Here is a 26036-nt window from a genome sequence, read left to right on the forward strand (position 1 = left end):
TGAGTGGGTTCACTTGGTGTGGGGAGGCTTAAAGAACAGTGGCAGTGCACACCCTTTTGTTCAGATGGTCCCGGGCTCCTAGTGTCCCCAGTTCAAAAAGATCTCTGATTATGGCGCTGGAAAAGGAGCGCTTCTGCTGTTCTGGCTAGACAAAACTGGTCTTGATGGATAAATGGCTGTATACTGTATAAGGTTAGGGTACAATACCTTGCATTCAACTATTTCCGTCATTCTGAGGCAGCTTTTAGACCTTGTATGCCTGAGATCCTAAAATCAATCCATGAATTGGAATTTTCCCTCCTGGAATAGTTTTTTGTTTTTTTAAAGGCAGTCCAGTTATTTATTTACCACCACAAGCACACCCATCTAGGGATCCTAATTCTTCATAGCACCACAATGCCCTCCTAAATAAGGAGGTAGATTTTTGTTGTCTGAGGAGGCAGAATTTTGGGGCTGTCAGTCTTTTTATCAGCTTCCACTCCTGTGATGTAAACAGTACCCTTATCTGCAGGTGTTGGAAAGTGGTCATTCTCTCTGCATGGTTCAAGGAATGGTCCTTTGAAAATAGATTAATATAAGAGGTGGGGAGCTTGTGGCTTTCCAGATTTTGTTGGACTACAACTCCTATCATTTCTGACCATTTGATATGCTGGCTAGGACTGAAATCTAACAGAATCTAGGGTCAAAAGATCTAGCACCCTGCATTAATAAACCTTGAATAACTACCACACTCTGGTTCTTTACTTCTAACCACTTGCATGTCTTCATATCTTCTTACTGCACAGAATAATTGAAAGAGGAAAATAAAATCTTCTTTCTAATTGTGTGGCACTTTTTAAGCCTGCCATCCCAGATATACCCACTTATGAACCTGTGTCTGAAGCATCTTTGGAGTGGATGAGGGTAAACAAGCTGAAACTTAATCTAGACAAGAGGGAGGTTCTGTGGGTTGTGAAACCAACTACTCTGGTTGGAGATTTGCAACTAGAGGGGGTTGTGCTGTCCCCGAAGGGCCTTGGTGTGCAGTCTGTGAGCCCTCCTGGACTCAGTGCTGCCTGGGGACGCGCAGGTGCCTAGGACTGCATTTTCCCGCCTTAGAGCTGTAGCCGGCATAGCAGCCTATCTGGAAAGGATGGCCCTGGCCCCATGAGCCGCACACAGATGGCATTTGTGTTGGGCTACTGTGATGCGCTGTGTGTGGAACTGTCCTCGAAGTTGGCTTGGAAAGTCGCTTGGTGCCGAATCTGGCTGGCTGGTGGAGTGCTGGTGCGGGGGACCTAGCTGATCATACCATACCTCTGTTGTGCCAGTTACTCTGGCTACTGTTGTGCTTCTGAGCTCAATTTAAGGTGCTGTTCTTGAACTGTAAAGCTTTGAACAGTTTGGGACCAAAGTACCTGAAGGATGGTCTTCACCTGTATCAGCCTCCCAGGACTTTTCATTTGCCCACTGGGGAGGGCGGTTGGGTGACTGTCCACATGAGAGAGGACCTTCTCTGCAGTGGCCCCACACCTCTGCAAAGCATTACATTGAGGATCCACAGGGCCCCATCACTGCAGATGTTGACAATGGCCCTGAAAATCTCCTTTACTCTGGCCTTGCCCTGATAGGTTTATTGCTGCATATTGCTGCTTTGATTATAGTCCCGCTGTTTTTAATACCACATCAGTTTTTATTATGTGGTTTATCATGTACGCCAACTTGGAAGGGCACCTGCTTTGAAACTTGGCCAAGAATAATTTTGGAAATCAAGATAAAACCTGGGAGAAAGTCCCACTGAACTTGGCTTCTCAGCAGACCTGTACTGAATGGCCCTGTAGTGCCTGCTGGACCATTCAGTGATGATACTTAAAAAAAAAAAGTGACCTCAGTGGCAAGTGAGAAGTACATTGAGAGATGGGAAAGAATTCCAGATAAGCATCTGGCTAACCAGAGGGACGTGTATTCTAAAGCTTGGTAGACATTGTAGCCTGCAGAGCTGTGATAAACGGGCCGCACACGAAAAGCCCTGCGAGATCAGGCCAAAGGCCTGCCTAGTGCAGCATTTTGTTTCCACACTGGCAACCAGTTTCCCGGATGGGAACCCCACAGGCAGGGCATGAGTGCTGCGGTGCTCTGGAAATTCTGGAATTAAAATAGAGGGCTCTGGCAGTGCTAAGGGTGGGACGGGGCAGGGCTTGTCTTCTGACTGCTGCCGCCTTTTATTTCCCACCAGCTGCCCAACATGTTTGGGAACCTGCGATCTACTTTCATAGCACTCATGATCGGCTCGTATGCTTCCTCTGCTGTTACCTTTCCTGGCGTCAAGGTATGTAGCTAGACTGGGTGATGTGGCAATGGCGGATCATCCTGGCTTACTGGGGGGGGTGCTGGGGGGGTAGCCCCAGGGCTGCTTACTGGAGGGAGCCCCAGACGTATGCCTGCTTCTTTCCCAGCTGATGGAGACTTACAGGTGAGACAGAGGGGAGCAGAAGATTTTCTCCAGCTGGCTGGTGAAGGGAGGTACAATATCAGAGAGGGTAGAATCCAGAAGGCAAGATCTTCGTGGCTTTGGACATCCTACCACGATGATAGGAGGAGAAGCTCGAGTGACTCACGTGTCACGTGTCACTGCTTCCAGGTCTTGTGGAAAGAGGTGGGATGCATATTTCTGCCTGTGACGAGGTGCAAGTTCCAGGTGGATTGGGTAGAATGTCCAAAGCCAAGAAAGACCTCCCGCACTTCCCTCCCTCCCTCCCTTCATCTCTGCCTCCTGTCCCATTGCTGTTAGCTGATCTATGACGCTGGAGTTTCCTTCATCATCATCATGCTTGTCTGGGCAGGCCTGGCTTGCCTCATCTTCCTCAACTGCTTGATCAACTGGCCCCGGGAATCCTTCCCAGCTCCAGAGGAAGCCAACTACACGTAAGTAGGGGTCATGTGGCAGTTTTTTCCCAATTGAGGGAAGCTGCTTCTGTCCCATCCCTCTGAGCGGCAGGCCCAGTTGGTAGAGAGGTCAAAAGGACTGATTCCTGTGGGAGGAAATGTGGCTATTCCAACTACAGTGAGACATCCTGTCCCGAACAGAGGGAGGGCTTATTGGCGCTTTCCTATTTGTCAGGGCCAGCCTTCTTGCCCTGATGCCTTCTGTAAATATTGCAGTGGCAGGGAGACACCTGTGTGTGTCAAGGTCCTTTGTGTGCCTTGGCTCCCACCCCAACTGCTCTGGCTTGTTGCTGGCCATTGTGTGTCTGTGCGCACTGGAAAGCGTTGTCCCCCTGCTGCAGCTGTGCGGAGTGGATCACCCTAAAGAAGTCGCTGGGGTCCAGTTCCCACCAGCGCCAGCCAGCACGGCCACTGATTACAGGGATCCATGCTGTAGTGCGGTGCAGTCTGGAAAGGCCACGTGTGTGCATGTGGCCGCGGGGGGAGGGGGGAGGGTGCAGACACCTGTCCCAGCGCAGGCTGCTGCCTTGCTCCCATGGGCTCTGTGGCTGCGGATGCAGCAGGCATCTTCATTCACTGAACCACTCTGAGCAGGGCTGGCCCCAGTTGGATGAGGCCCTGGGGAAAGCAGCTTCTGTCCCCCGTGTCCTGTCAGCTGGCTCTGGTGGGCCTACATGGGGGAAACTCTCCCATGTCTTGCTGGGGGTTCAAGAAGTGCCTTGCAATGGTGCGGGGCATGGCGGGGAACAGAATGAGCACCTCAGTGTAGCTGCCTGGTGCTGCTGCCTCCTTATTTCCTTTTCGAGCGGGGCCCAAGTCGCGTGGCAGCAGTGCGCCTTGGCCACAGCCCAAGGACGCCAGTGCGGATGCTGGCCCTGACTCTGCATCGTGTGTTTGCAAGGCCAGGGCCCTTCTACGCTCCTGAAAATGCACGCCTGTTTTCCCTCTGGATAGTCTGCAGGCTTTGAGCCTCCGCTCTTGGGGTGCTTCCATCCTTCTCCCCTTCCTCCTGCAGACCCCCTTGGCCGTCCTCCATCCCTTCTGCTTGCCCGGCAGCTGTGGGGAGGGAGGCCCTTTTTTCCTGCTCCGGGGGGAAAGCGCTGCCATAGCCAGACATCGTGCTTTGTCCTCCAGAGAGTGGCAACTCCCGTGCAATCTCTTTCCCCCTCCCCTGTCCCTCGCCAATGTCCCCGCGGCAGGAAGAAGATCCGACTGAGCAGCCTGGCCCTCGACCACAAGGTGACGGGCGACCGGTTCTACGTCCACCTGACTGCGGTGGGGCAGCGGCTGAGTCAGAGAGCCCCGCACCTGGATGAGGGCAAAGAGGAGGTCTTCCCCTCCGTGCAGAATGTTCCTGAGGGGGGCGCAGGCTCCTCGCAGCGTGAGTCACGTTGTCGCCTCCGCAGCTCCGCAAGGGAGGGTGGGGAAGCCCTTCCTGCGGCTCAAAGCCTGACCTCAGATTTGTCACCCACCCAGTGCTTCAAGGTCCCCCCTGCCCCCCGGAGGCTTGCAGGGCTGGGGGCTCTTTGGAGGGTTCGAGGGAATGGGTTCTTTGAAGCTCATGGATCTGGCCCTGATTTCCGTCCCCACAGCTGTTTCCTCGCAAGGCCCTGGGCGGCTTGCATAAGGCGCTGGCAGTGGCTGCCACCCCAGACCACAGGCCTGGGCATCTGGCTCCACCTATTGGTGGAAGAGAGCACTTGCATGTTTGGTTTTGCATCAGTCTGACCCTTCGGAGAAAAACAAGTGCCCTTCTCTGTTGTGGGTGGCTGGGCATTCGCTGCCCTTAGATCTGGAAGCAGGCTTAGAGTGGCACAAAGGGGCAAGAATTGTGGCAGAAATCGAACAAAGGCCACTCCTAATTCGAACCACTGTTTTACCTACAAAATTTCTCTTTGTATACAACAACCCTTTAAAGGACACACATTTCTCTTTTCTTATCCCAGGAGCAATCCTGCTGTAGGAGCACTACCAGGAAGCTGTATACAGCCTTGTAAATAAGCACATTACATTGCTAAGACTTGTGCATAAGTCCATTGTTAAAGGTTTTACAGACAACCCAAATTCCTGTTCCTCTCTTCAAGATACAATGTATGCACATAGAGCTACAGAAGCCTCTCTCTAGCTACAAAACCTCCCTCCAGATCCAGAGCTGTTATAACCCCCGGATTATTTAGTCTCTGCAGCTAAAAGCACCAATGTTTAGCTATGAGAACTAAGATAGTGTTCTAGATTGCTGAGATTAATTATTCCTTTGTTGGAATGCACAGAACTAGGAAGCACCACATGCAAATGGCTATTGAGGTGAGGCATGATGGACAGAGTAGGATCACACCGGTAACCCCATGCCTGATGCTGGTCTGCCCCATGTCAGCATCCGGAGCACGGTCCCATTCCCTCTTGTGGGCTGACTGTGAGTGTATGAGGTCCTCCTCTTTCACCCAAATAGACTGGTGGGTCCTTCTGGTCACTGTGTCATGGCAGCTGTCTCCGTTTCCTTCCTGCTGGCTCACAGGCCCCATCCCCTTCCGCCAGAGCGTATGCTCACCCATCTTTCTGTGGAGCCTCTTCACAATGGGCATGACTCAGCTGCGCATCATCTTCTACATGGCAGCCATGAACAAGATGCTGGAGTTCCAGGTGACAGGCGGCAAGGACTCCGGTGAGGACTAGACGCTGGAGGACGGCGTACTGCTGCCGAGGGCTGCATGGGAGGGAAAGCAGCAGTGTGTGGGGAGGACTGCGGAGACAAAATGATCCGAGAGGCTATGTGGGGCTGCTGGAGGGATGTGAACAAACTGGGCCATGGCAAATATTACCTTCACACCATGTGCATCACAACATACATGGGAGAGGTCTGAAGAAAGGGAAGCGGCCTTGTTAATTATTTTGATTATGGGCATGTAGGGAGATAGCCCTGATCCCATTACTCTGATGCAGTCTTTTTCTTTTTCTTTCATTGGGCATTCCATCACCAGAAGAGCTGCAGAATGAAGCTGAACAAACAGGTAGGAGCCCCAATAGGCAGGGCTTGGTACAGCCCTCTCAGACTATGTGCTGCAAAAACATCCTGCATTCAGCTCTTGCTCCCTGCCCAGACTTTGGGCTGGGGACCTCAATTTTCCAGAAAAAAGTATTCTAAAACAGATGAATCTCAGATTATTAAACAAAATGAAACTGAACAAGTAAAGGAGGTTTTCCACAGTGGTGAGAATGGAGGGGCAATGGCCTGGAACCCTATCCTTACTACCAGCACAGTCGACCAATCACAGGAGCATCCATTAAGTGTAGAAAAACAGGAAACTGATATATGAGCTTTCCCTTGTGGGTTGACCACCTGATCCTCTGTTCTTCCTGAAATACAGCAGGCAATGTCAGGCACTGGGAAGATACCTCTGGGCCAGCCAGCAAAAGGGAGAGTAGGCCACCCTGGCCCAGCCAAGAGAAATAGAATTGAATGGGAAGGAGAGAGAAGGCTGAAAGGATGAAATGGTGAGGAGGCAGCCAAAGGGCACAAGGGGTCGAAGCGTTTTCACACAGCACAAATTAGGTAGGAAATATTTGAGCAGGGGCATGCATGGCTTATTTGTCTGAATTATTTGTTATGTGCTGATCCCACCCTGCCTCCAGAAAGCTCCAAGTGGGAGCATAGGGTGTTCCCAGTTGGTTGAATTGGCTGGCTGGCCGGCCCATTCAAGGTTAGCTTCAGGGATGGGACATTTCTCAGGGGCCTCCAGGCGATTCTCTCACTCCCTCTCCCCTTTTTCTTTGCCGGGCAGTCAGCTTCTATTCCTCCATCTTTGGTGTCATGCAGCTACTTTGCCTTCTCACCTGCCCCTCCATTGGCTATGTGATGGACTGGCGCATAAAGGACTGTGTGGATGGGCCTGGAAACAAGGGTGCTGCTGCATTAGCTAGGTGAGTTTCTTGATTTTCTTTTCAAAAACCGCCTGTGACTGTGCCAAGAGCTTCAGCTATTGCAATACAGAAATGCGACGGTGGTGATGATGATGATGATGATGATGAAGGGCTGGACTGAGCGCTCATGCTTCAATGTGGGCTTCCAAGGGATGACCGACTGTTCCTTTGGCTCTTCCTAGGATGAAGGAGAAAGGGAAGCCGCCCAAAGTTCGCTACCAAAAGATCCAGAAGCTCACCAATGCTATCCGTGCCTTCGTCATCACCAATCTCATGCTGGTGGGGTTTGGTATCACCTGCCTTATCAACAACCTCCCTCTGCAGGTACATCCTGCCCTGCTTCTCCTTCTCCCATGATGCTCCTTGACTCCCTCTGTTGCTGCCTTGGTGCTGCAGCCATGCCCTCACCAGTTCCCAACCCTCACGTCATGCACCGTGTTTGCGTCTCTCTCCATTTTGTTGGCTTGTCTCTCCACAGTACGTGACTTTCATCCTTCATACCATGGTGCGCGGCTTCTTCCATTCTGCCTGTGGAAGCCTCTACGCTGCTGTGTGAGTTACGCCACGGTGTGCGACCCCTTTGCTTCAGAATGGGAAGCAGGGACTACAGCCTGCCCTTCTCTTTTCGCGTATACCTGTTTCGGGATGGCTGCAGTTCATTCTCCCAAGGTTATGCTGATAAAGCGCAAGGCGTGGGGCAGGAGAGGTCCAAGGATGGTAGAAGCAGCAGGAGAAGCAAAGATTTCCACTCCTTTTCACTCCCAACGGCAGCTTCCTTTCTAGGTTGCAGAGCAAAAGAGCCATCACGCTCCTCCAGATGGGCACCGTATTATGTGCATCTCCCACTTGGTGTGTTGCACATACCAGTAGAATTGCCTGCTGTCCCAAAGCTACGGCCCTTATATCTGAAAAGCAACTCCGCTATCTTGCTCCAAAAACTAAAGGTTTCCTTCTGACAAAGAAAGTATTGGAGGAGGTAGCACTGGTCAGTGTGGTCTCCTTTTCTTGCTTATCTGTAGTTATCCTGCTTTTCATGGAAGCTAAAATTGTTTGACCTCTAGGAGAAGGAAGAATGGGAGAAACTAGTTGTGAGAGAGTTCCTTTAAGTTTCTCTTATTACTGTATATTAAAGCTGTTCCCGATTTTCTGTAAGAGCTGTTGTTCATCTCACTACTGACATTTTTCCATTTGCACGTTCGTTCTGTCTGAAGACCTGCTTATCTGTTTCATTAACTGAGGTTTTGAAGTCTTTAGTACACTGATAATGGGATATCTTTGGGACTACCAATTCATTTCTGTTTCTCCAAATGCGATGCAGAGTCTTAGTGGTGACAGTTTAATATCTGAGGGCTGCGTCTGCATGTGGTGGGATGGGAGAGACGGTTACATGGGCTTCCTTGGCATTTTGAGTCTAACCCCCTGTCCGCGATTCCGGCTTGGCAGGTATCCGTCCAATCACTTTGGCACTTTGACCGGCCTGCAGTCTCTGATCAGCGCTGTATTTGCTCTCCTGCAGCAGCCGCTCTTCATGGCCATGGTGGGGCCAATGCATGGCGATCCCTTCTGGGTGAGTTACGGCTTCTAGATGAAGACAAAGGTGGCTGTTGAGGAGTGATTCCAGGGCATGTTTTCCTTGCAGTGTGAATCTAGCTTCATAGTGCTGTTTATATGGACATGCCTGCCAACTAGACAAATTTTAGATGAACAAGCTGCTCCCTGTTACTGTGGAGGTGTGGAAGTTTTCCTGCCTTGTCCCTTCTGCATTGGGCAGGCTGTCCATCTTTGAAAAGAAAAAATGCTATAAAATGGCCCATGCAGTCACCCTTCACTTTTCCAAAAAAGAAATGTAGAAACATTTTGAAAACAGTTACTAAACAGTCCAGCAGATTTGGAGGCTGAGGAGAAGTGTGGATGATGTAACGTGCCAGAGGTGGGGAACCTCTTCCAGCCTGAGGGCCATATTGGATTTCAGAGGAGCTCTTGGCAGCCACATTCAGAGGGTGGGCAGGTTGAAGGGAGGTGGGACCAAAAAGATATTTTAAAAATCTGCACCATGACTCCCATATCATGTTGCAGCATAAAGCTCTTGCTGTCAGTAAGCCTCAGGAGAGGCATTTCAGTTTTTCAGAAGTTGCTAAAAATCAGTAGTTGGGGGAAAGGGGCAGGGCCACGTGGGGAGCTTCAGCGGGCCGGATCAACACCGCGGGAGGTGAGATTTGGCTCCTGGGGTTTGCGGTTCCCCACCACTGTGGCAGGCGCTATGCAGGAATGAGCCACTTGTGTCCCTCCAGATATTTTGGCCCATGGTTCCTTACCCTTAACTATGCTGACTGGGACAGATGGGAGTTGTAGACTAACATATCTGGAGATGCACAAGTTACCCTCACCTGGAGTAGGTGCTGCCACAGCTGTCTTTGCGGTCTTACCCTTCCTTTAGTCAGCTGGCATACTTCAGGGAGAAGAATGAATTGCGTGATGGTGGCTGAGCGGATATTTACCTGCATACAGGTACTCCCAGAGACATCCTTCTAGATAATGAAAGCGACAAAATAGATTGCTTCATTCTGTTGCCCTGCCTCCCCGTTCAGGGGTGGAACTTTGGCAAAGCAAAGTTCATTTGCCACACCTGGGGACCAGCCCAGAATCAGAGCCAGCATTTTTCAGTACTCCTCCCTCTCATTTTGCATAACGATAGGGAGATGCCCCCAGGTTACTGATCTGCTTGCCTTCTCCCCAGGTGAATCTTGCCCTCCTCATCTTCTCTTCTGTGGGCTTCCTGCTTCCCTGCTACCTCTACTACTACCGCCACAGGCTTCTCCAGGAGCAAGCGGCAAAAGAAGGGATGGATCAGGCTAACGGCACCAATGTGAAACTCCAGGACAGCACAGTCACGAATGGCTTGTTGAGCAGTGACACAACCACCATATAAGTCTTGAGAGGGAAGGTGGGGAGTTTGGCGGAGAACGGAATGTGGAACTGGAGTGCCTAGCAGATGGAGAGAAACACTATTGGCAAGGGGTGGGCAAAATACTGTGAGAAGGTTATATTTGGAGCCTATGAAAATAACAGAGGTGCTTTTAATTCTCAACAAATGCATATCTATATTTATAGCTATATCTATATTTTATATATAGAGACAAAGAAAGAAATCGAACTCTATTTTTTTGCAGAATATTTTAAACAGCCCAATGCCTTTTAAACAGATGATTAGACCTAGAATAGTTTTTAAAACACCCTTTCCCCTCTTTTTCAAAAACAGCAGATCATGGTTACGATGCCTAGTTCACAATTCTCAGCCAGCACTTTCCAATCATATTCAGCACTGTGAGATAGAGTGTGCAAATTACCCTATTTCCTTCTCTTTGCATGATACTAAATGCTGAAAAAATTGGAGTGAGTGAAATGCACCAAGAGAATGTAGTCTGTCTGATTATTCTGGTGAGTCAATATTTCCTTGCATTTTGGCAGCTGATGCTCAGGTATCAAGCAATGGAATGCATTACTGGGACATCACTTAACAGATGCAATCTCTGCTTCCCCTCTCCCCTTTTCTGAGCTTTATAATAACAAGATATCTCAATAGTTGTCCCCCAGAGACAACATTCTGATGGCTTTCTGAATGCCTCATATATTTCCATGTGTTTGGACCTGTCTTATCAGAGGTATATCAGGATTACATGTAACAACAAACCATGGTTTATTTTAACTATGTTGAATAGTGGGTTGTTTCATGCAAACCTGGAACTACCATGACAGAACCCATGGTTTGTTTTTGGGCTGTGAGTTGTTTAACCTATGGGTGAACCCAAAACTGTGGGTCATTCACGGGTTGTTTTATATGGTTGCAGAAGGTGGTAGCAAAAGTAGTAAAACAACAATTACTACTACTATCAGTACTTCTACATGCTGCATTAATACAGTGCTGCAAAAATACATGGAATAGTGGGAGGGAATGGGAGAGAGAAGAACCAAACAACCCAACAACTTAAAACACAACCTGCAGTTTTCTTGATCATCTAATAGCCAAATCATGGCCTAACTCTAGGAAAGGTAACAGCCCATGGGTTAATTAGGCCATCAGTTGTCATTATGTGTCAACCATATTGATAGAACGCTGAGGAATATATTAACAGGATTTGTATAGGGGAGAACAATGTGTCCATTTTTAATGACCTTTGTTTAGATTGTGTCCTTCTATGAGAGACTCCAGAAAATACCTCCTTATGTTATGTTTCCAACCCTAGCCAAGTGGTTTATTTATTTATTAAAATGCCTACTGTTGCCTTTCCACGGAAAATGTTTGTCAGTGTTGCTACCAATAAACTATAGGGCAGGGGTGTGGTCCTATGCACAATCAGACAGAAAAACAGACCTGCAAGTGCCATCACGCCCCAGCTGGGGCATGCTTTTCTGTCTAATCAGGCATAGCGCTACACCTGAAATCCATGTTTTGAATGACTTCGTACCCAAAGCAGTCTAAAAACTGATAGCAGTGTTCAGAAATGAAATACATCAAGATTAAGAAACATAAAAATGGTAAAAGTCATGTAGGAGAGAAGGTTTTTCCAGTCGTGTCAAATAACAATTAATTGGGCTTGGAGGGTCCCTCTTGTGGATGCATCCCCTTGTGCCAAAGCCACCACTGTGAAAAAGCTTTGTTCCTGCTCCAGGATATTCGCAGCGAATACATGCTGACAATGAGTGCACCAAAGAAGTATTCTCCAGCAGCTTTAATTAAGAAAGGTGTGTGCCGGGGGTCATGGTGCTCCTTCAGGAGTCTTGGACTCAAATCATGTAAGGCTTTAAAAGTCAAAACTAATTCCATAAGCTTGGCTCGGCCAATGCAAATTAAAGAAAAAGAAAAAGATTGTTGAATGCACCCTGTGACCTACACCAACTAAAAGACAAGCTGCCAGATTTTGAACCAATTTCTGATTTTTTCCTCCCAAATGCAGTCCCACAGTAAGAACTTTATAGTAGTCAAATAGGGAAGCCCCTGGAGTATGCAAAACTGGCTAAGCCTTTAGCCTTCAGAAAATGGAGCAACTAACATGAAAAAACAAACTCCTGGCCATGTCTGTCACCTAGCTGTCTAAATTAACATTGTAGCCAAAATCACTCCCCAAAATTGACACCTCAGTGGAGCAGGAACAGATAATTCCCCTTCGTCTAGTTTTACAAAACTTCCCAGTATCAACAATTCCATTCTAGTTTCACTTTATTCACATTAATCCAGTCTATTACTGAGTTACCCTGGAGGACCCTCCCATGGCTGATGCAAAGAGAAAGGAGGGATAGAATTGTGTCATCGGCATGCTGGTGGCACTATTCCCCAATTCATCGAATGACTTCTAGCAATTTCATGCAGGGGTAGAAAAGTATGAGACTATATGTATGCCTGTAGATCAGCAGGCTTCTAACGGCACTTCCTGGAACTTTTCTGCAAAGCCACACTTCGGGCAGGAAGTCAAGCAGCACACCATGATCAATAGCCATGAAGAGATCCAGGAGAAGCCACAGGGGTCCTCGGGCCTCCAGGTGCCCGGGGCAACTCAAACAGTTTTCATCCTGAATGCTAGTTAGAAACCAGGCTGGCATGAAGTCCAAGAGCAGCTGGATCTGATCTGACCCTTGACTAAGAGTACTAGAGTGGAAATAGGCATTTGGTTTGCCGTGAGCCAGGGACTGAGAGACGGCTTCTTGGAAAGCGGTCCTGGAATCCATGTAACTATGAAGGGAGTGCTCAAGTTGTGGCCCTCGGGAAGTTGTTTGGCTTAGCTCCCCTCATCAGTGCTTCTGCTGGCCAGGGCTGCTGGGATTGCAGCTCAGCCATCTCTGGAGCACCACAAGTTGTCCACCCTTTTCAGTATTGAAATGGGAATCCCATTGAAAACAATGCCATGCATATAGGTGGCATCCACACTGTGATCACGTCAGGACGTGATTCCAGTGGTGCCTGGCTGTTTCAGAGCAAAAGAGTTCATGGGAAGTCTGACTGGATTTCTGCAGTTGGACTGAGATGCTGTAGCGAATGAGTGAAACATCCAAGATCAGGGGCTTGCCTTTGAGGAAGTCTTGGATTTTGGCACATCTCCCTTTTAAAATCAAATGCTGCACAAGACTAGAGATAGAACAGTGGCAAAACGACATATGAAGAGTAAAAATTTGCTGCCTGTCATGAGACTGGGTATGAAAACATGGCGGCTGGAAATGGTGGAGGCTCCATTGAAGGGTTACTGTTTTAACAACAGCCTGGATGAGGTATTGAGCCCTGAGAAGGGTGAAATGTTCAGGACCAAAGTATCAAGAGACTTCATGCAAACTGCAGGGACCGGGGTCTGCCACCTTCAATTATCAGTCTTCCCTGCATTTTAGCGGTTCTGACATTGGCCTTATACTGCTTCTGGCTGCTACTGAAGTAGGCCGTTCCCTACAAAAGCTTGTGCCACAATAAATTGCTCTAAAGTGTCACAGCAGTTTTCTTGTTGTCTGGTTTTCCTTGCTCCTGGGGGCGCTTGGGTTGGACACACATTCAGCCAGGGAAGCCTGACCACATTAAGTGGCCGCTTGGGCACCTGGGTGAGTCCTGCCACCTGGGCAGCTGCGGCAGCAGTAACAGAACTGGACTGAGAGGACGGGGCACCTGCTGCAGAGACAGCCTGGCACAGGAGCCAAACATGCTTCGGCAGGGCTGTAATTTGTTTGTTGTTATGAGAACCTTAAATTGTACAATGTTTTCTTTTCATTTGGAGTAAACAAACATGTTTTCAAGGTGGTTGATGAAAAGCCAGATACCGCCAGGCACAGCGGCTGCCTTCTTGCTGGCTTTGTGCCTGCAGCCCTCACAGGAAACCTCATTCAGCGGTTGAAGAGAGACAACACTGAGCGGATCTGGCTGGCTGCGGTGGATTGGGCAAGAGTTGCAAGCATCTTTCTGTTTTGCTGTTTTGACACTGCAACTAGCTATAAAGCAACCGCCAATGAGAAGGGCAGGGGGATTTTGTTTTTATGGGGGCTGGGTGCAGCCTTTTCTCCAGACACTGCATCCATTGCTACCGTGGCAGTAGTATGGGGAGGACAGAGGCTACAGCTTGGGGAAAAGACCACAGTTCTGCATATATAACCGCTCAGATTCAGTCCCTGGCACATCCACTTAATAGGTTTGCAGGTGGCAAGGCTGGGAAAAAGCTCTGCCTGCAACCCTGGAGGGTTGCTGCCAGTCAGCACAGACAGATCTGGGTTACATGAATAATTGGTCTGACTCTGTATAAGACAGCACCTTCTGCTTAGTTTAATTAATATCCTCTCCTCCGGGTCTGAAGATCCCCCAAGGCAGCTTGCGAACTATGTGTAGCTGTAGCTAACAAGAGCTCCACAAGTTTCACAAGTACCTGTGGGATATTCCCTGTGACACAATGGCTGGATTGCAATGCAGCTTCCTCTGACAACTGCCTTATTTGGGTGGGGGCAGGATCCATCTATTTACATTGTGATTGATAGTAATATATTTTAGTGCAGTTACTGCCCTGCCCTCCTCCTCTTCCTCTTCAGCCTTGATGAGAACCCCCTTTGATGGAGCACCCACCCACCCACCCAGCTCTGACCGACTGGGTATCCAGAGCAAGTGTAGCCTTTCCTCTGGGGACTGAAACTGGCCAAGGGTATCACTGGTGGGGATACCACTCGTATTTTTACAGAGTCCAGTTGGGAGAGGCTTCCTGTAAACAGGCCACTAAAGAAAAGCATGCCATTGAGGAAGCCATCCGTTTGCTATGTGCTGCCTGCCACCTTTTCCGACAGATTCTCTCTGCCTTTTATAGCTGTATGACAGGCAGATATTCAAAAGCAACCATTTCCCTCAACATACAGATGGAACGGGAAGCCTTATCGAATTTCTATCCCATGAAACAACTGGGGTATCTGATTGAATCATGTTTAATACTTTGCCCTTTGGGGTGCCGACTTCATAGACTTGCTTACAATAGCACCTACCAATATAAACGCCAAAAAGTTGCATAGAAAATATGTAACCCCAGCAACACCAGCAGATGAAATAGTTACAACGTGAGCCCTACATCAGTACTGCCTGCTTTTGTATATATTTTTTAATGCATGAGGCCAGGAAAAGGCAATCAAGTTAAGATCAACGGCGTCATGACATTTACAAAGAGATAATGAAATGGAATGTTATGATGGGGTTTGGTGTGTGTGTAAGAATGTTTGGAGAAGTGATAAGAGAAAAAAGGAGCACCTCTTTCTTTCTGAACTCTGGTGTCTGGACAGGGGACCCCGGAGATGCGGGTTCTAGTCCCCTCTTGGGCATGGAGCTCACTGCAATGGGTGACTTTCAGGCAGCCACTCACTCCCAGCCCAACTGACCTTACAGGGTGGTTGTGAGGATACAACGGAGCGGAGGGAGACTGTGTACGTGCCCTCAGGTTCCTTGCAAGAGGAAGAAAGGCAGGATATAAATGCAATTTAATAAATCATCAAGTGACAATTGGCAAATGACAAGAAAAGGAAACAGATGACTCATATCTGCAGTATGTGTGCAGGCTCTGAAAAAGCAAAAACAGACATTTTTACTTCCAGGTGCTTGAAACAAACAAGCCATGTTGTTTTCATAGCTTTTGTCTTATGATTAATGAAAAACTTGTAGGAACGTTTGACGGTAAAGCGTCTGTCTGTCTGTCAGTCGCGCACACACTTTCTGTTTTCTATAAGAAGCCATGCTTAGAAAATGTCAAAGCCGTTACATGTCAAAGCAGGTTTCCGTTATTCATAATGTAAGAGTTCAAGAACAGCTCAATTAAACTGAAAGGCAAAGTGTCAAAGGAAGTCCCTTTCAACAGAGGGCATGGTTAATTTAGGAAATTCGTGGTCACAAAACACAGGAAAGCTAGAACAGAAGGATTTTAAAAAGTGTGGGGATTAGACTTTTATTGAAGCAGGAAGCTTTACCTAGTAATACCAGTGAATATTCACTGTTAATTATAGATTTAAAAAGGACTGTGTTTCAAAATGGAAAGAGCTTCTGCCACTGAAGGGCCAGAAACAAGGTGATATTCAGCAGCTGCAGTTTTCCCCTCATTTCTAGGCTGTGATAGGAGATGCTACTCCTGAAGAAATTACAGCTTTCTCAGAAAAAAGGAACATCAGTCCTAACTGTTTTGGAATATGGGGGTGAAACAAATTCACCAACTGTGTACACAGCTCTTGGACCTTTGCTTTTTAAAAAGCTTCTGCCTACAATTTGGATGGCAAGGTAGCAGTGGAAGTGGACATGCTGTGGTTTAGTTACAAGCTTTTCTCCAGGATTAAGGTTAGGAGAAAGCAGGGGTGCTTCCAGAGGAAGGGCTCCCAACCGAACTGCACTATGTAAATATTCCATCGTGTCATCCTTAACGGCTTGTTATGGAAAGAAGGCAGCAGTGGGAAAACACAGGAAAGTTAAACACTGAAAATGACATTGTCTGGACCCTGTAAAATGCTGTGAATGAGGCAGGGCAATCATCTGATGAATGCCTCCTTTGGAAGCGCTCCAGTACTCATTTCCAGTAGAAGAGGCCCGCCTAGCTGCGATATTGTGGATGCTGTCAGGACAAAATGAGTGAAAGCTCTGCCGTAATATAGCAGCTAGAAGCCTGACACGCAGGGGCAGCTTCACGCTTAAGGTGGAATCCTCATAGGATCAAGGAATCATGTTGCAGTACACCTCAGACATGCTAATGTATGGCTGTCCTGAAAGTCCTTCCTTTGTGTTGTTTGTCTCAATCGATTCAACCCTTGTTTTACTTTCATGTTACCTCTAGCAAACAGCTTACCTGATCCCCCACCCTCTCCCAAACTGTGTATGTTAAAGCATCTTGTCTCCATTTTTGTAGTCCCTTCAGGAGCTACTACATGCTGCGTGTCTGAATTAACTGTAAATGTTCTTTTGATTGTACAGCCTCAGTGAACTCTTTCTGGTTTTTCTTGTCAGTGCTCGTGACATCCTGAAGTCAATTCACTCTGTCCCCAAAGTGGTTTTTACCTACTGCAGAAACCTGATCCTGTAAAGAAAAAACTGCTGACATTAAAAAACAGAGGGGGGCATTAAACAAAAGAGGCAGAAAGCTAAGTTGATGCTGGGTGGAGGAACTGTTTGCTAGATTAGCATTCAAAATGGAAGCAATTACAGTTGTTTGCAGAGTGAAAGGGAGCAATCAGGGCACAGAAGAAAACAAACACGGGGATCTCTGCTTTTAGAGATATTTGCACAGCATCCTATGTTTAGAAGCCACTGCACTAAGGGGCAGAGAAGAGTAAATGAAGCTGTGATGCAGGGAAAAGTCCACATCGCCCTTTCCTCTCAATCTGAGCTGTTCTTGGCCAGGAAAAAGAGTTTCTCAACTTACCCTGAGGTTGCCTTTCAATTATGTATGGTTGTGTTTAACAAGGAGCATGCTTTCCTCTGAGCCAGAATCAGCTCCCCAACTTAGTGTGGAATGCATGCTGGAGGCCAGCACACAGAGAGCAATGGCTGTAAGGACCTGTCTGTGGAGATGCAGGATTAGGCTCTAAAGACAGTCAAAGAAAAGGCTGCTACAAGGCAGCCTGTCTGTGCTCATTTTAGCATTCTGGGTTAATTTTAGGCCTTCCTTCAGTCAAGTGTAGTTGCTTTTTACTGAGGAAAGCACTGAAGCTTCAGTTGTGTCTGATGACTGTGGCTTAATTTGTTAATGATGCTTAAGAAATCGTTCAGAAGGAAGGAGAACCCCACAGACTTTGATAAGGGGGACGCAGGTGACATCTCACTGATGCAAACAAGCGGAGCATCGTTCTCTTCTCATTTTGTCTTACTTTGTCTCTGTTGCAACCAAACAGCACCCTTGACTTAGCAGGTGCCATCAAAGCATAGAGGAGTTGTTGAGATGTGGGTAGAAGATGCACCATTTTTTAAAAACAACAATGCAGGTTTCTCTTTGAAGAGAAGCAGTCCCTGCAGCTGTAGATCAGCCAGATATAGAAGCAGGAAACTGTTATAGGTTTACTTTGAAAACGGGGGGGGGGGGGGGGGGAGGGAGAGAGAGAGAGAGAGAGAGAAAGAGAGAGAGGAAGGCAGCGTTTTCCTTCCACTACTGTCAAAAGCTGAGCTAGATTAAAGTTAGTGGGAGCCCCGGGGCATTTACTTCTGCACACAACCAGTCTGCAGAGGAAAGCTGACTCAGATTTAAAGACCCCTATTTTTGCTTGTCTGGCACCCCTTGCACCAGCTTTTCCCATCTGGGCTCCCTCCAAATGCACTGGGCTACAGCTTCCAGCATTGCTGCCTGGGGGATACTGGGAGTTATAGCTCACCTCATCTTTCCCAGTAGGGGAAGTCTGTCCTATGTATTTTAAACATCTGCTGAAAATTGATAGTCTTACACATTTCAAGGCACATTACAGGTTTCCTAAAGACTTCTAAAGCACATTGGTGCTTACCTGGTCTAATTAGTTCTTTAAACTGCCAGGAATGGGCAGAACTGTAGCTGCACGTAGCAGTGCTGCAAGGAACCTTCTGGTACACACAGCCAGCCTAGTGACTTAGTGTGTGGCGCTGGAAGTCCCCAGTTCAAATGTCATCCCCGCACTGGGGCAAGGGTGGGCTGGCGCGCGGTTTGTGGGACTGACTTCATTTTCCCCCTGCTTGGCTTTGAGAGCCATTAAGCAAAAGCAAAATATTGTACTGTGACCGGAGCCAGTTGCAAAATGGCGTTTTGGGCTGGGCAAAGATCTAGTAACCCACTACTGTGTCCCATGAATTTAACCTGCATATACAAGTACAAATATTCATTGGAAGCACTGATCAAGGGATTGTGCTGTGCAGAAAAAATAATCCCATCTTTCAAAACCCTTGTCATTCAGTCTGATAGAAAAGAAATGGCTTGTAGAAATAACGAACAAGTTGGGTTTGGGGTTCTTGTGTTTGCTTTATGGGGTGGGCATGTGAGTGCTCCATCTTTCACTGCACAGTCTCTCTGGCAGCCTGCAGCTTCCCACAGTTTGATTAAAGCCCAGAGGAAGATGTTAAAGGTAGTTTCTCCCAGAGGGCCTTTTTCAAATCAGGAAGCCCGGGAGGCTGCTAAGCAGTAGAGGGATGTATAATAGAAAGAATTCACAAAGCGACTTTGGCCACCTTGCAGTGATTAGCTCAGGTGAGAAATAATACCAATATAATTTGCGGGAAGCTGTAAAATGCCAGGAGAACAAGCAGGAAAAAGGGAAGCCTCTTTAATGAAGCTTTCCAGGAAATTGGAGAACAGGTTTTGGCACCACACTAATTCCGTCTCTTCCCTGGAACTGGATGCAGCTGCACCTGTCCACCTGCATTATGGAGGATGCCAAATGGAGGCTAGACTGCCAACACAGTGGATGCTGCTGCAGCTTCTGAAAGTAAAGAGGATTTGCTACAGTTCCTGCCCAAGGTGAGACCCTTACTGAAGAATTTCTCCTGCTTCCACAGTGTCTCTGCTCACAGGTAGGGTGAAAGATGTCGAGAGATCGCTGGTGCACAGCTGCAGCTTCAACATGGTTTCCATTATCAGAACTGAGCTCACCACTGTTTTATGTATACCTGTTTCTAGTTTCATCACCACCACCAAGCTTTCTGTGGTTCAGCAGTGTAATTTAGAAGAGAGGCTTTTTTGTTGGGCAGAAATGTGCAGAGGTATGCTACCTACCACAGGGCCAGGGCAAGACATTTTGTTGTCTGTGGCAAACAAGGAAAGACTCCTACCCCTTTTCTGTAATATCCAAGCCTAACCAGCTTATTTTGGCACCTGAGGCAGAAAATCCCCCACGTGTCTCCCCAGAGCAACTGCCTGAGGCAACTTCCTCCCTTTGTCTAATGGCAGAGCTGGCCCTGCACGGCCCACTGATCTACCGGTAGGTCCTGATCTACCCTTCCACCTACCACTGCACTTGCTGACCTTACACAACTCTTCTCTCAGCCTCATTTCCAAAGTGTAAACTATGAAGCTGCAATTGGCAGAAGATCAATTAGAGAATGAATATTGTATGTGTGAATTCTTGAAATGCACCGCTATTATGACTCCTGGCCAAACTACTTGGGACTGCTCATGCATCTCCCACCATGGGATCATCCCAATCTCTCCCTTTTCCATGTGCCATGTCTAATGTAATCTTTGCATTTTCCTCTCCGCTTATTGTGGTGATGGGAGCACAGCATGATAGATCAGGGCCAGCCCTGCCATTATGCAGAGGGAGGCAGCGGATGCTGGAGCGGAGGACAAAGCTGCATGGACTATCACACTCTGGCCGCTGCCCTTGGATGCAAAGGAGGGTATGGCTCCAATCACCAATGCCGACGAGTCAAAAGCCAGCTTCTGTCTGTGGAACTGTGTGTGCTGCACATGTGCACACACACCAACTCAGTGGAATATCTGGGACTGTCTTTGTGTTTTATGAAAGCTGCCCCCCCCCCGCCCCCAGATATGGCATTGTTCCTTTCCCTGTCACTTCTCTTGGAATCAGAGGCCTACTATGGCTGCAACTCCAAATCTTCCACATGGAGACCTGCATCCCTGGGAGACCACATGCTCCACCACCCCGCTATCCAGGGGCAACCTTGCTGGAATGAAGGTTCTGCAGCTCTGGTGATCTTTGCGGCATTAGATGATCCCTCTGCATTCATTGGCTTTTCCCCATATGCACTTCCCCTCCTGTAGCTCCATCCCTTGCATCTTTCTGAGGTTTTTTTTCCTGGAATCAAATGCCCTCCTTCCTGCTGTCCACAAATTCCGTTTTACAAATATGGCTGTCTTTTGGAGTCAGAAGACAGTCAGACTTTAGAGGATAAGTAAATCAGAACATGCAGGTGTGTCCTTCGTTTTTTGTCCTATGGGCCCAGCTTTTTTAGTACCTAGCACCACCTTTGCTTTGCATGCAGTCTAGTGTGTTGCAGGCCCAAGCCTATCTACTGGGAGCCAGTGTGCTGCTTAGAGTGCTGGCCCAGGGAAAGTCACAGATTCTCAGCCCAATCAACCTCACAGGGTTGTTGTTGGAAGGATAAAATGGAACTGTGTAAGTTGCCTTGGGTTCCTCACAAGAGAAGAAAGGCAGGAAATAAATGTAATGTGATGATAACAATAGCAATAACAACAGTGTGAAATGCACTGGACCTTAGCTCTAGAGTGGCAGCATGGTTTAACAACTGGGAAACATCCACATGTGATTACTTGAGAAGGGGGTACCTGTAACAGGTACAACTTTCTCCCCACCACAAAAATGCAGAACTGGGGAAAGCTGTATCTATTGACCTTCCTAGCTGGATTAAGAATTTGCACACTGAGATCAGGAGATAAGAAACTTTAAATCTTTTTTATTATTACTTGGGAAACTAGGGTTGGACGTTGCACAAGAAAGAGCAATTCAGAACAAAGTTCATTGAGTGACCCATCCAGGCCCACTAGATGGGCAGAAAACAACCTCCAGCTAGAAGCAAATATATTTTCTCAGCTGCAGAGGATCATAATGCTGTTGCAGGAGGCAATTCCAGCCATGGGGTGAAGTGTTTCTCCACAGCCCCACTAGAAACCTGTAAGGGGAAGAAATCCAGAAAGAGAAGCACATCAAGGTGATGCTCATAAAAACAACACAGGATGTCAAAGTGAATAACTGGCCAAGCCAGTCCAATGCAGATTATCACTGTATAAACTAGAATTCGCCATAGCCTTGGAATACACGGATATTGGTTTCCTTTGGCAAAGGAAGCCATATCTTAGGTTATACCTCCCGTAGGCAAACTGGGACCCTTACCTTTTTTCTTATATATTGTGTAGATCCCCAAAATGCTGCCATAGACAAAGCTCTTGGCAATCAGGAGCAAGAAAACGACCTGCCCTGCCCAAAGACTAAGATGAACCTTGAAGGAGTCCAAAACTATTGGGGGAGAAAACAGAGTCTGTCTCAGCAATAGTCAGAATAACAGCAGCAGCCAGAGACTCACCCATTCTATCAGCATGGGACGATTTGGCCTGATATATTTAGAGGGCCCCCTCTCCCCCATATGCAGAGTAGAAAGGGCAAGCCACCCTTAATGTGCAGCCTTTGTCTCTATAAACCACCTTGGAAACTCTGAATCTGATAACATAAACAGGAAGTCCTGGGCTAGTTCTGCTGTTAGGTAGAGCAACTCACACTGCTTTGGGCTGTTGGTTGTGACTGCCCTAAAAGGCCAGCAAATGGTTGTTTTGAGTCTTGTTCTATTTCTGCTCCAAGAGTGTTTTATGTAGTATATTCTGACTTCTGTGCTCAAACATCTTGCCCAGTAGAATGGCCACTTATGAATGGGCAAAAAAGAGTCCATGCCCCCCCTCAAATGAGGAGAAAGTGGATAAATTTCTGCTTGAGAATGGAATGGTTTGGATGGGAAGGTGGTTGACAGAGACTTTATTTATTATAAATTTGTTTAAGTAAGGGTGTTGCATGCCACATTTCTGGAATGACCCTGGGCACCTTCTTTCCTATATATGTTCTTCTTTTTATTGTATTATCTGAAAATTAAAAAAAAAAGATTTTTTAATGAGGAGAAAGGAGGATGCCAATATGAATATGCTACTTGAAATGCAGAGTTGGCTGGCTGACCAGGTGCTAAGTATGGAGGGGCAACAGCTCTTTGGGTTACTTAACTTGAAACCAGGATCAGCCAGGGCAACGCTTCCACTAGCTGATGCCTTCAAACTGAAGATGATCCTCTTGCAACCCTTCAGATAAAGGGCTGTCCTACTGAAAAGAAGAACCCACCCACCAGGTGCCAAACTTGGATAGCAGCAACAGCGGAGCGTGATCGTTTGGGAACGTGTCAGGGGCAAGCCTGGGATGGCCTCTGAGCACACACTGAAGGCTTAGGCGTCACCGAGGCAGGACTGCTCGGCCCCTGAGCAACGTGGGGGGGGGGGGTCCTCTTGCGAGCTGGTGCGGCCTCCCCAGCGCGAGAGAAGGCGGCAGGGCTGCTGGGCCGCGGGCCGCCTGCCCCGGTCGGTCGCGGCTTACCTGGCTGGCCTGTGCTCCGGAACGAGGACTCTTTGGTGGCGACCTCGCCCTGCCGGCCGAGGCACGTGTACTCGTGACTGCTCGCCCACTCCGTGGCGCTCAGGCGCAGGCGGCTGGCCACGACGAAGTCGCACTCGGCCCGGGCCCGGGCCCGCTCGTGCTCCGTGGCGATGGCCTCGCTCAGGACTTCGCCGTCGCGCTTCCAGATCACGCTGACCGGCCACGAGTAGGGGAGCCCCTGGATCAGGCACACCAGCGTGGCGCCTTCCCCGTGGCACGCGGGCGTCATGAGCAGGGCGGCCGGCTCCGCCCGCCCTTCGCAAGCCTCATCTGCGGAGGAGCGACAAGAGCGTTGCTCGGGCCCGCCGCAGGGGGGCGCCGAGGAGCAGCAAGGCGCCCGCCAGCCGCGCAGTCCAAGCAGGCCGCCCGGCACCCGCGCGGCCGGCCCCGAGCAGCCCTTCCCTCAGCGCCGCGCCGCACGGAGCCCGATTCAGCCCATCCTTCGCTGAATCGCTGCTCCATGTAAAGGTGGTGTTGTGTTTTGTTTAGCTTTTTAAACGGAGACAAAAGGCGCAGTGCTGGTTTTAAAAATTTAAGTCTGTTAAGGCTTCCTCTTTGATAGGTTTGCACAGAAGTCCTAAATGAAGAACATGATGGTTTACTTTCAGTTAATAGGATTGCAACCCAGATCTTTTCTCCGAAATACAAATCATGGGTGACTAGATAGGTGGCGTCTACCTCTCCGATTTCAGTTGGTCTGTTCTTAGATTTGGGTGTGCTGACATTTTATTCCGCTGTGAGCACGCTGGAAAACGCACGTACACACTGCCCCTCTCTCTAAATTGGGAGCTAGTTATCTCCCACTTTTCCCACCACAAGTTTTATGTGAAAGATAGCCAACAAGGGCCACACCGAGGGGAACAAAACGGATACAGCGGGACCCAGTGCTTGGGCATCGTCTTCCGCTGTTGCTCCCATTCGACTAGGAAGGCTTTGCTTGAATTGTGCAATGTGTCTCTGGGGGTCTAGGGAGCTGCCTTGTGCGGAGTCGGGCTCCTGGTCCACCCAGCCCAATACTACCGACTCTGGCGGGCAGCGGCTCTCCAAGGTTTCAGGACGGAGCTTTTGCAGCCCTCCCTGGAGATTCAGGGGATTGCTGTTTGGATGGGTTCGGCTCAACTCAACCTGACTCAGTAAGAGCGCCTGTGCCTACCGGGCAGGTGACCTGGAGCCCTCCAGGTGTTCTGAACTAATGCTTCCGCAAGCAGCAGTCAGCATGGCCAGCGGCCAGGGATTATCTAGCTCCGAACATATGGGTAATACCAGGTTGCTTACTGCTGCAGTGACAAAGCCGCCTTTCGCCAGGGCAGCTTTGCCACAGAGCAGACAAAACTCGACACCCCTCACTTCTCTTCCTTGCGCGCGCTAGAGAACAGTCGTTCTGAAGCAAGGTTCTAGCCCTCAAGGTTGTGGGTGAAGGTGGTAAGCTCTGCCTCTGTTAGCACGCCGCAGGCTTTGCTCGCTTTCCCCCGCCCGACGGGGCCGGGGCAGTTCTTCCTCTACCGCCTGCGCGTTCGTCTCCTCGCCCGAGTGGAATTTCCCTGCTGTCGGGCTCCAGCCGGGCTCATGGTCGCCCATAGCTGCACTCCTGTGCTCACTCATCTGGGAGGAAGCCCCATTGATCCCAGCGCGGGCTACTTCTGGGTACACATGTAAGCTGCACCGTGAACGACGCTGTTTTGGTGGCCCTGAGCGCCCTCCCCGCCCCGTTTCTCTCTACCGACGAACAGCGAAAAAGCCGGAGGCGACCGAAAGGGTCGCTCCGGCGAACGGGGCGCTCCTTTTGTTTTTATTTATTTAAAACATTTCTGCGCCGTCTTTGCCCAAGCCATTTAGACTCGGAGACGATCTGCGGGGATGGCAGCAGTGGCGAGCGTGGACGCTTGCCCTGGCGATCTCGCGCTATTGAGGAGGTGCGTGGGGCGCAGCATGCCTCATGGTGTGGGGCTCCGCATGGCCCGTGGGGGCCGATTTTGTGCCCGGGAGAAGACATGGACTGCGCTAGGAGAAGCGGGCACGACCTGGTCGAACGGGCGGAACCAGCCCGCCCTTTGGCGAAGTCTGGGGAAGAGGCGAGCGAATTGGGGTGCGTGAGGAGGGAGAAACCCCCCGCCCTTGCCTCCCCACTGAACGAAGATCCGAGAGCCTCCGGACTCACCTTTGACGAGGAGCTGCGTGCCCGTCTCGGCGAAGTAAGCTTGGTACCACAGTGCCGCCAGCCTACGAGGGCCCTTTGCAAAATCCCCCCGGCTTCTCCAGGCTCTTGAGGGAACGCTCCTCTCTCGCCCCCGGCCCACCCTGCCGCCCGAAGGCCGGGTCAGCTAGCGCGGAGCGCCTCCCCTCCCGAGGCAGCCGAGGGGCGGCTCTTCCAGGGCTGCCCGCGCCGCTGGGGGCTGCCCAGGGCCAGAGGGCGCCCGGAGCCTCGCCAGGGTCGGCGGGCTGCGGGGCTCCGCTGAGGCTCTCCACGCCGCCGTCCGGCGCCGGGCCCGCCTGCCTGGAGTTGCCCGCCTCTGGCCGGAGCCCTCCGCGGCTCGCCATCGCGCCCGCCGCGCCTCCGCCGCCCGTCGAGTATTGGAGGCGCCTCGTACCGCCGTGCGCTGTGTTGACACAGCAGGAGGAGACGCGACAAAAACTCCCCGCAGGCTTCTCCGCCCCCCTCTGGCGGCCGCCGAGCCGGAGGCGCGCGGGGAGCGGGGAGGGAGCCAGCCGGCGAGCCCCTCCGCTCGGACGACCCCTCTGCCGTGCCAGCGCCGCGGTGACCGCGGGCGGCGGAGGCCGGCGGCGGTGGCGCCGTCGGGAGGCCAGCCTGCCCCGAGGGTGCCTCGTCCCCTGCCCTCCGTCCTTGGGGGAACTGCGGCGGGAGCCGGCGCCTGCTTCCGCCTGCCGCGAAACGGACCCGCCGTGCGCTGCCTGAGCGGCCCTTTCGCGCCGTCCAGCCGCCCGCCGCCCGCCGCCCGCCCCGCTTCTTCCTCAAGCGCTGCCGCCTGGAGGCGGCCGCTTCGCCCTGGCGTCGTCGCGGGTTTCCGGCGCTGTTGCTCTGCCAGACGTGGCTGGGAGGGGGACCTGGGGGATCTCCTCGTGGCGTGATGCCTCCC

The 26036-nt window shown here is 49.9% G+C and overlaps 2 protein-coding genes across 5 annotated transcripts in view; one reads left to right on the forward strand and one right to left on the reverse strand.

Moving 5' to 3' along the window:
* Positions 1-11140, forward strand: part of SLC43A1 (solute carrier family 43 member 1) — a 29668-nt gene extending 18528 nt beyond the window's left edge. For 2 of the 4 annotated variants that reach the window (XM_044420830.1, XM_044420831.1), the window contains exons 7-16: positions 2216-2308; positions 2771-2904; positions 4125-4306; positions 5441-5587; positions 5904-5933; positions 6705-6843; positions 7026-7167; positions 7322-7395; positions 8287-8410; positions 9581-11140. In XM_044420830.1, the coding sequence (XP_044276765.1) occupies positions 2216-2308; positions 2771-2904; positions 4125-4306; positions 5441-5587; positions 5904-5933; positions 6705-6843; positions 7026-7167; positions 7322-7395; positions 8287-8410; positions 9581-9772 (1257 nt within the window). In that variant the 3' untranslated portion in view covers positions 9773-11140. The remainder of the gene's footprint in view (positions 1-2215; positions 2309-2770; positions 2905-4124; positions 4307-5440; positions 5588-5903; positions 5934-6704; positions 6844-7025; positions 7168-7321; positions 7396-8286; positions 8411-9580) is intronic. The other 2 variants (XM_044420832.1, XM_044420833.1) reach the window with 2 other exon arrangements.
* A 10048-nt stretch (positions 11141-21188) lies between these two features.
* LOC123018544 lies at positions 21189-25479 on the reverse strand. The gene is made up of 5 exons (XM_044420756.1): positions 25363-25479; positions 25100-25262; positions 22882-23211; positions 21646-21768; positions 21189-21424 (listed from the first exon to the last, which is right to left on the reverse strand). The coding sequence occupies exons 1-5, from the start codon at positions 25477-25479 to the stop codon at positions 21417-21419; spliced, it is 741 nt and encodes a 246-aa protein (XP_044276691.1). The 3' UTR covers positions 21189-21416.
* Positions 25480-26036: the final 557 nt, after the last annotated feature.

This window comes from Varanus komodoensis, unplaced genomic scaffold, assembly GCF_004798865.1.
Source record: "Varanus komodoensis strain SLA01 unplaced genomic scaffold, ASM479886v1 scaffold110, whole genome shotgun sequence".
Lineage (NCBI taxonomy): Eukaryota > Metazoa > Chordata > Lepidosauria > Squamata > Varanidae > Varanus > Varanus komodoensis.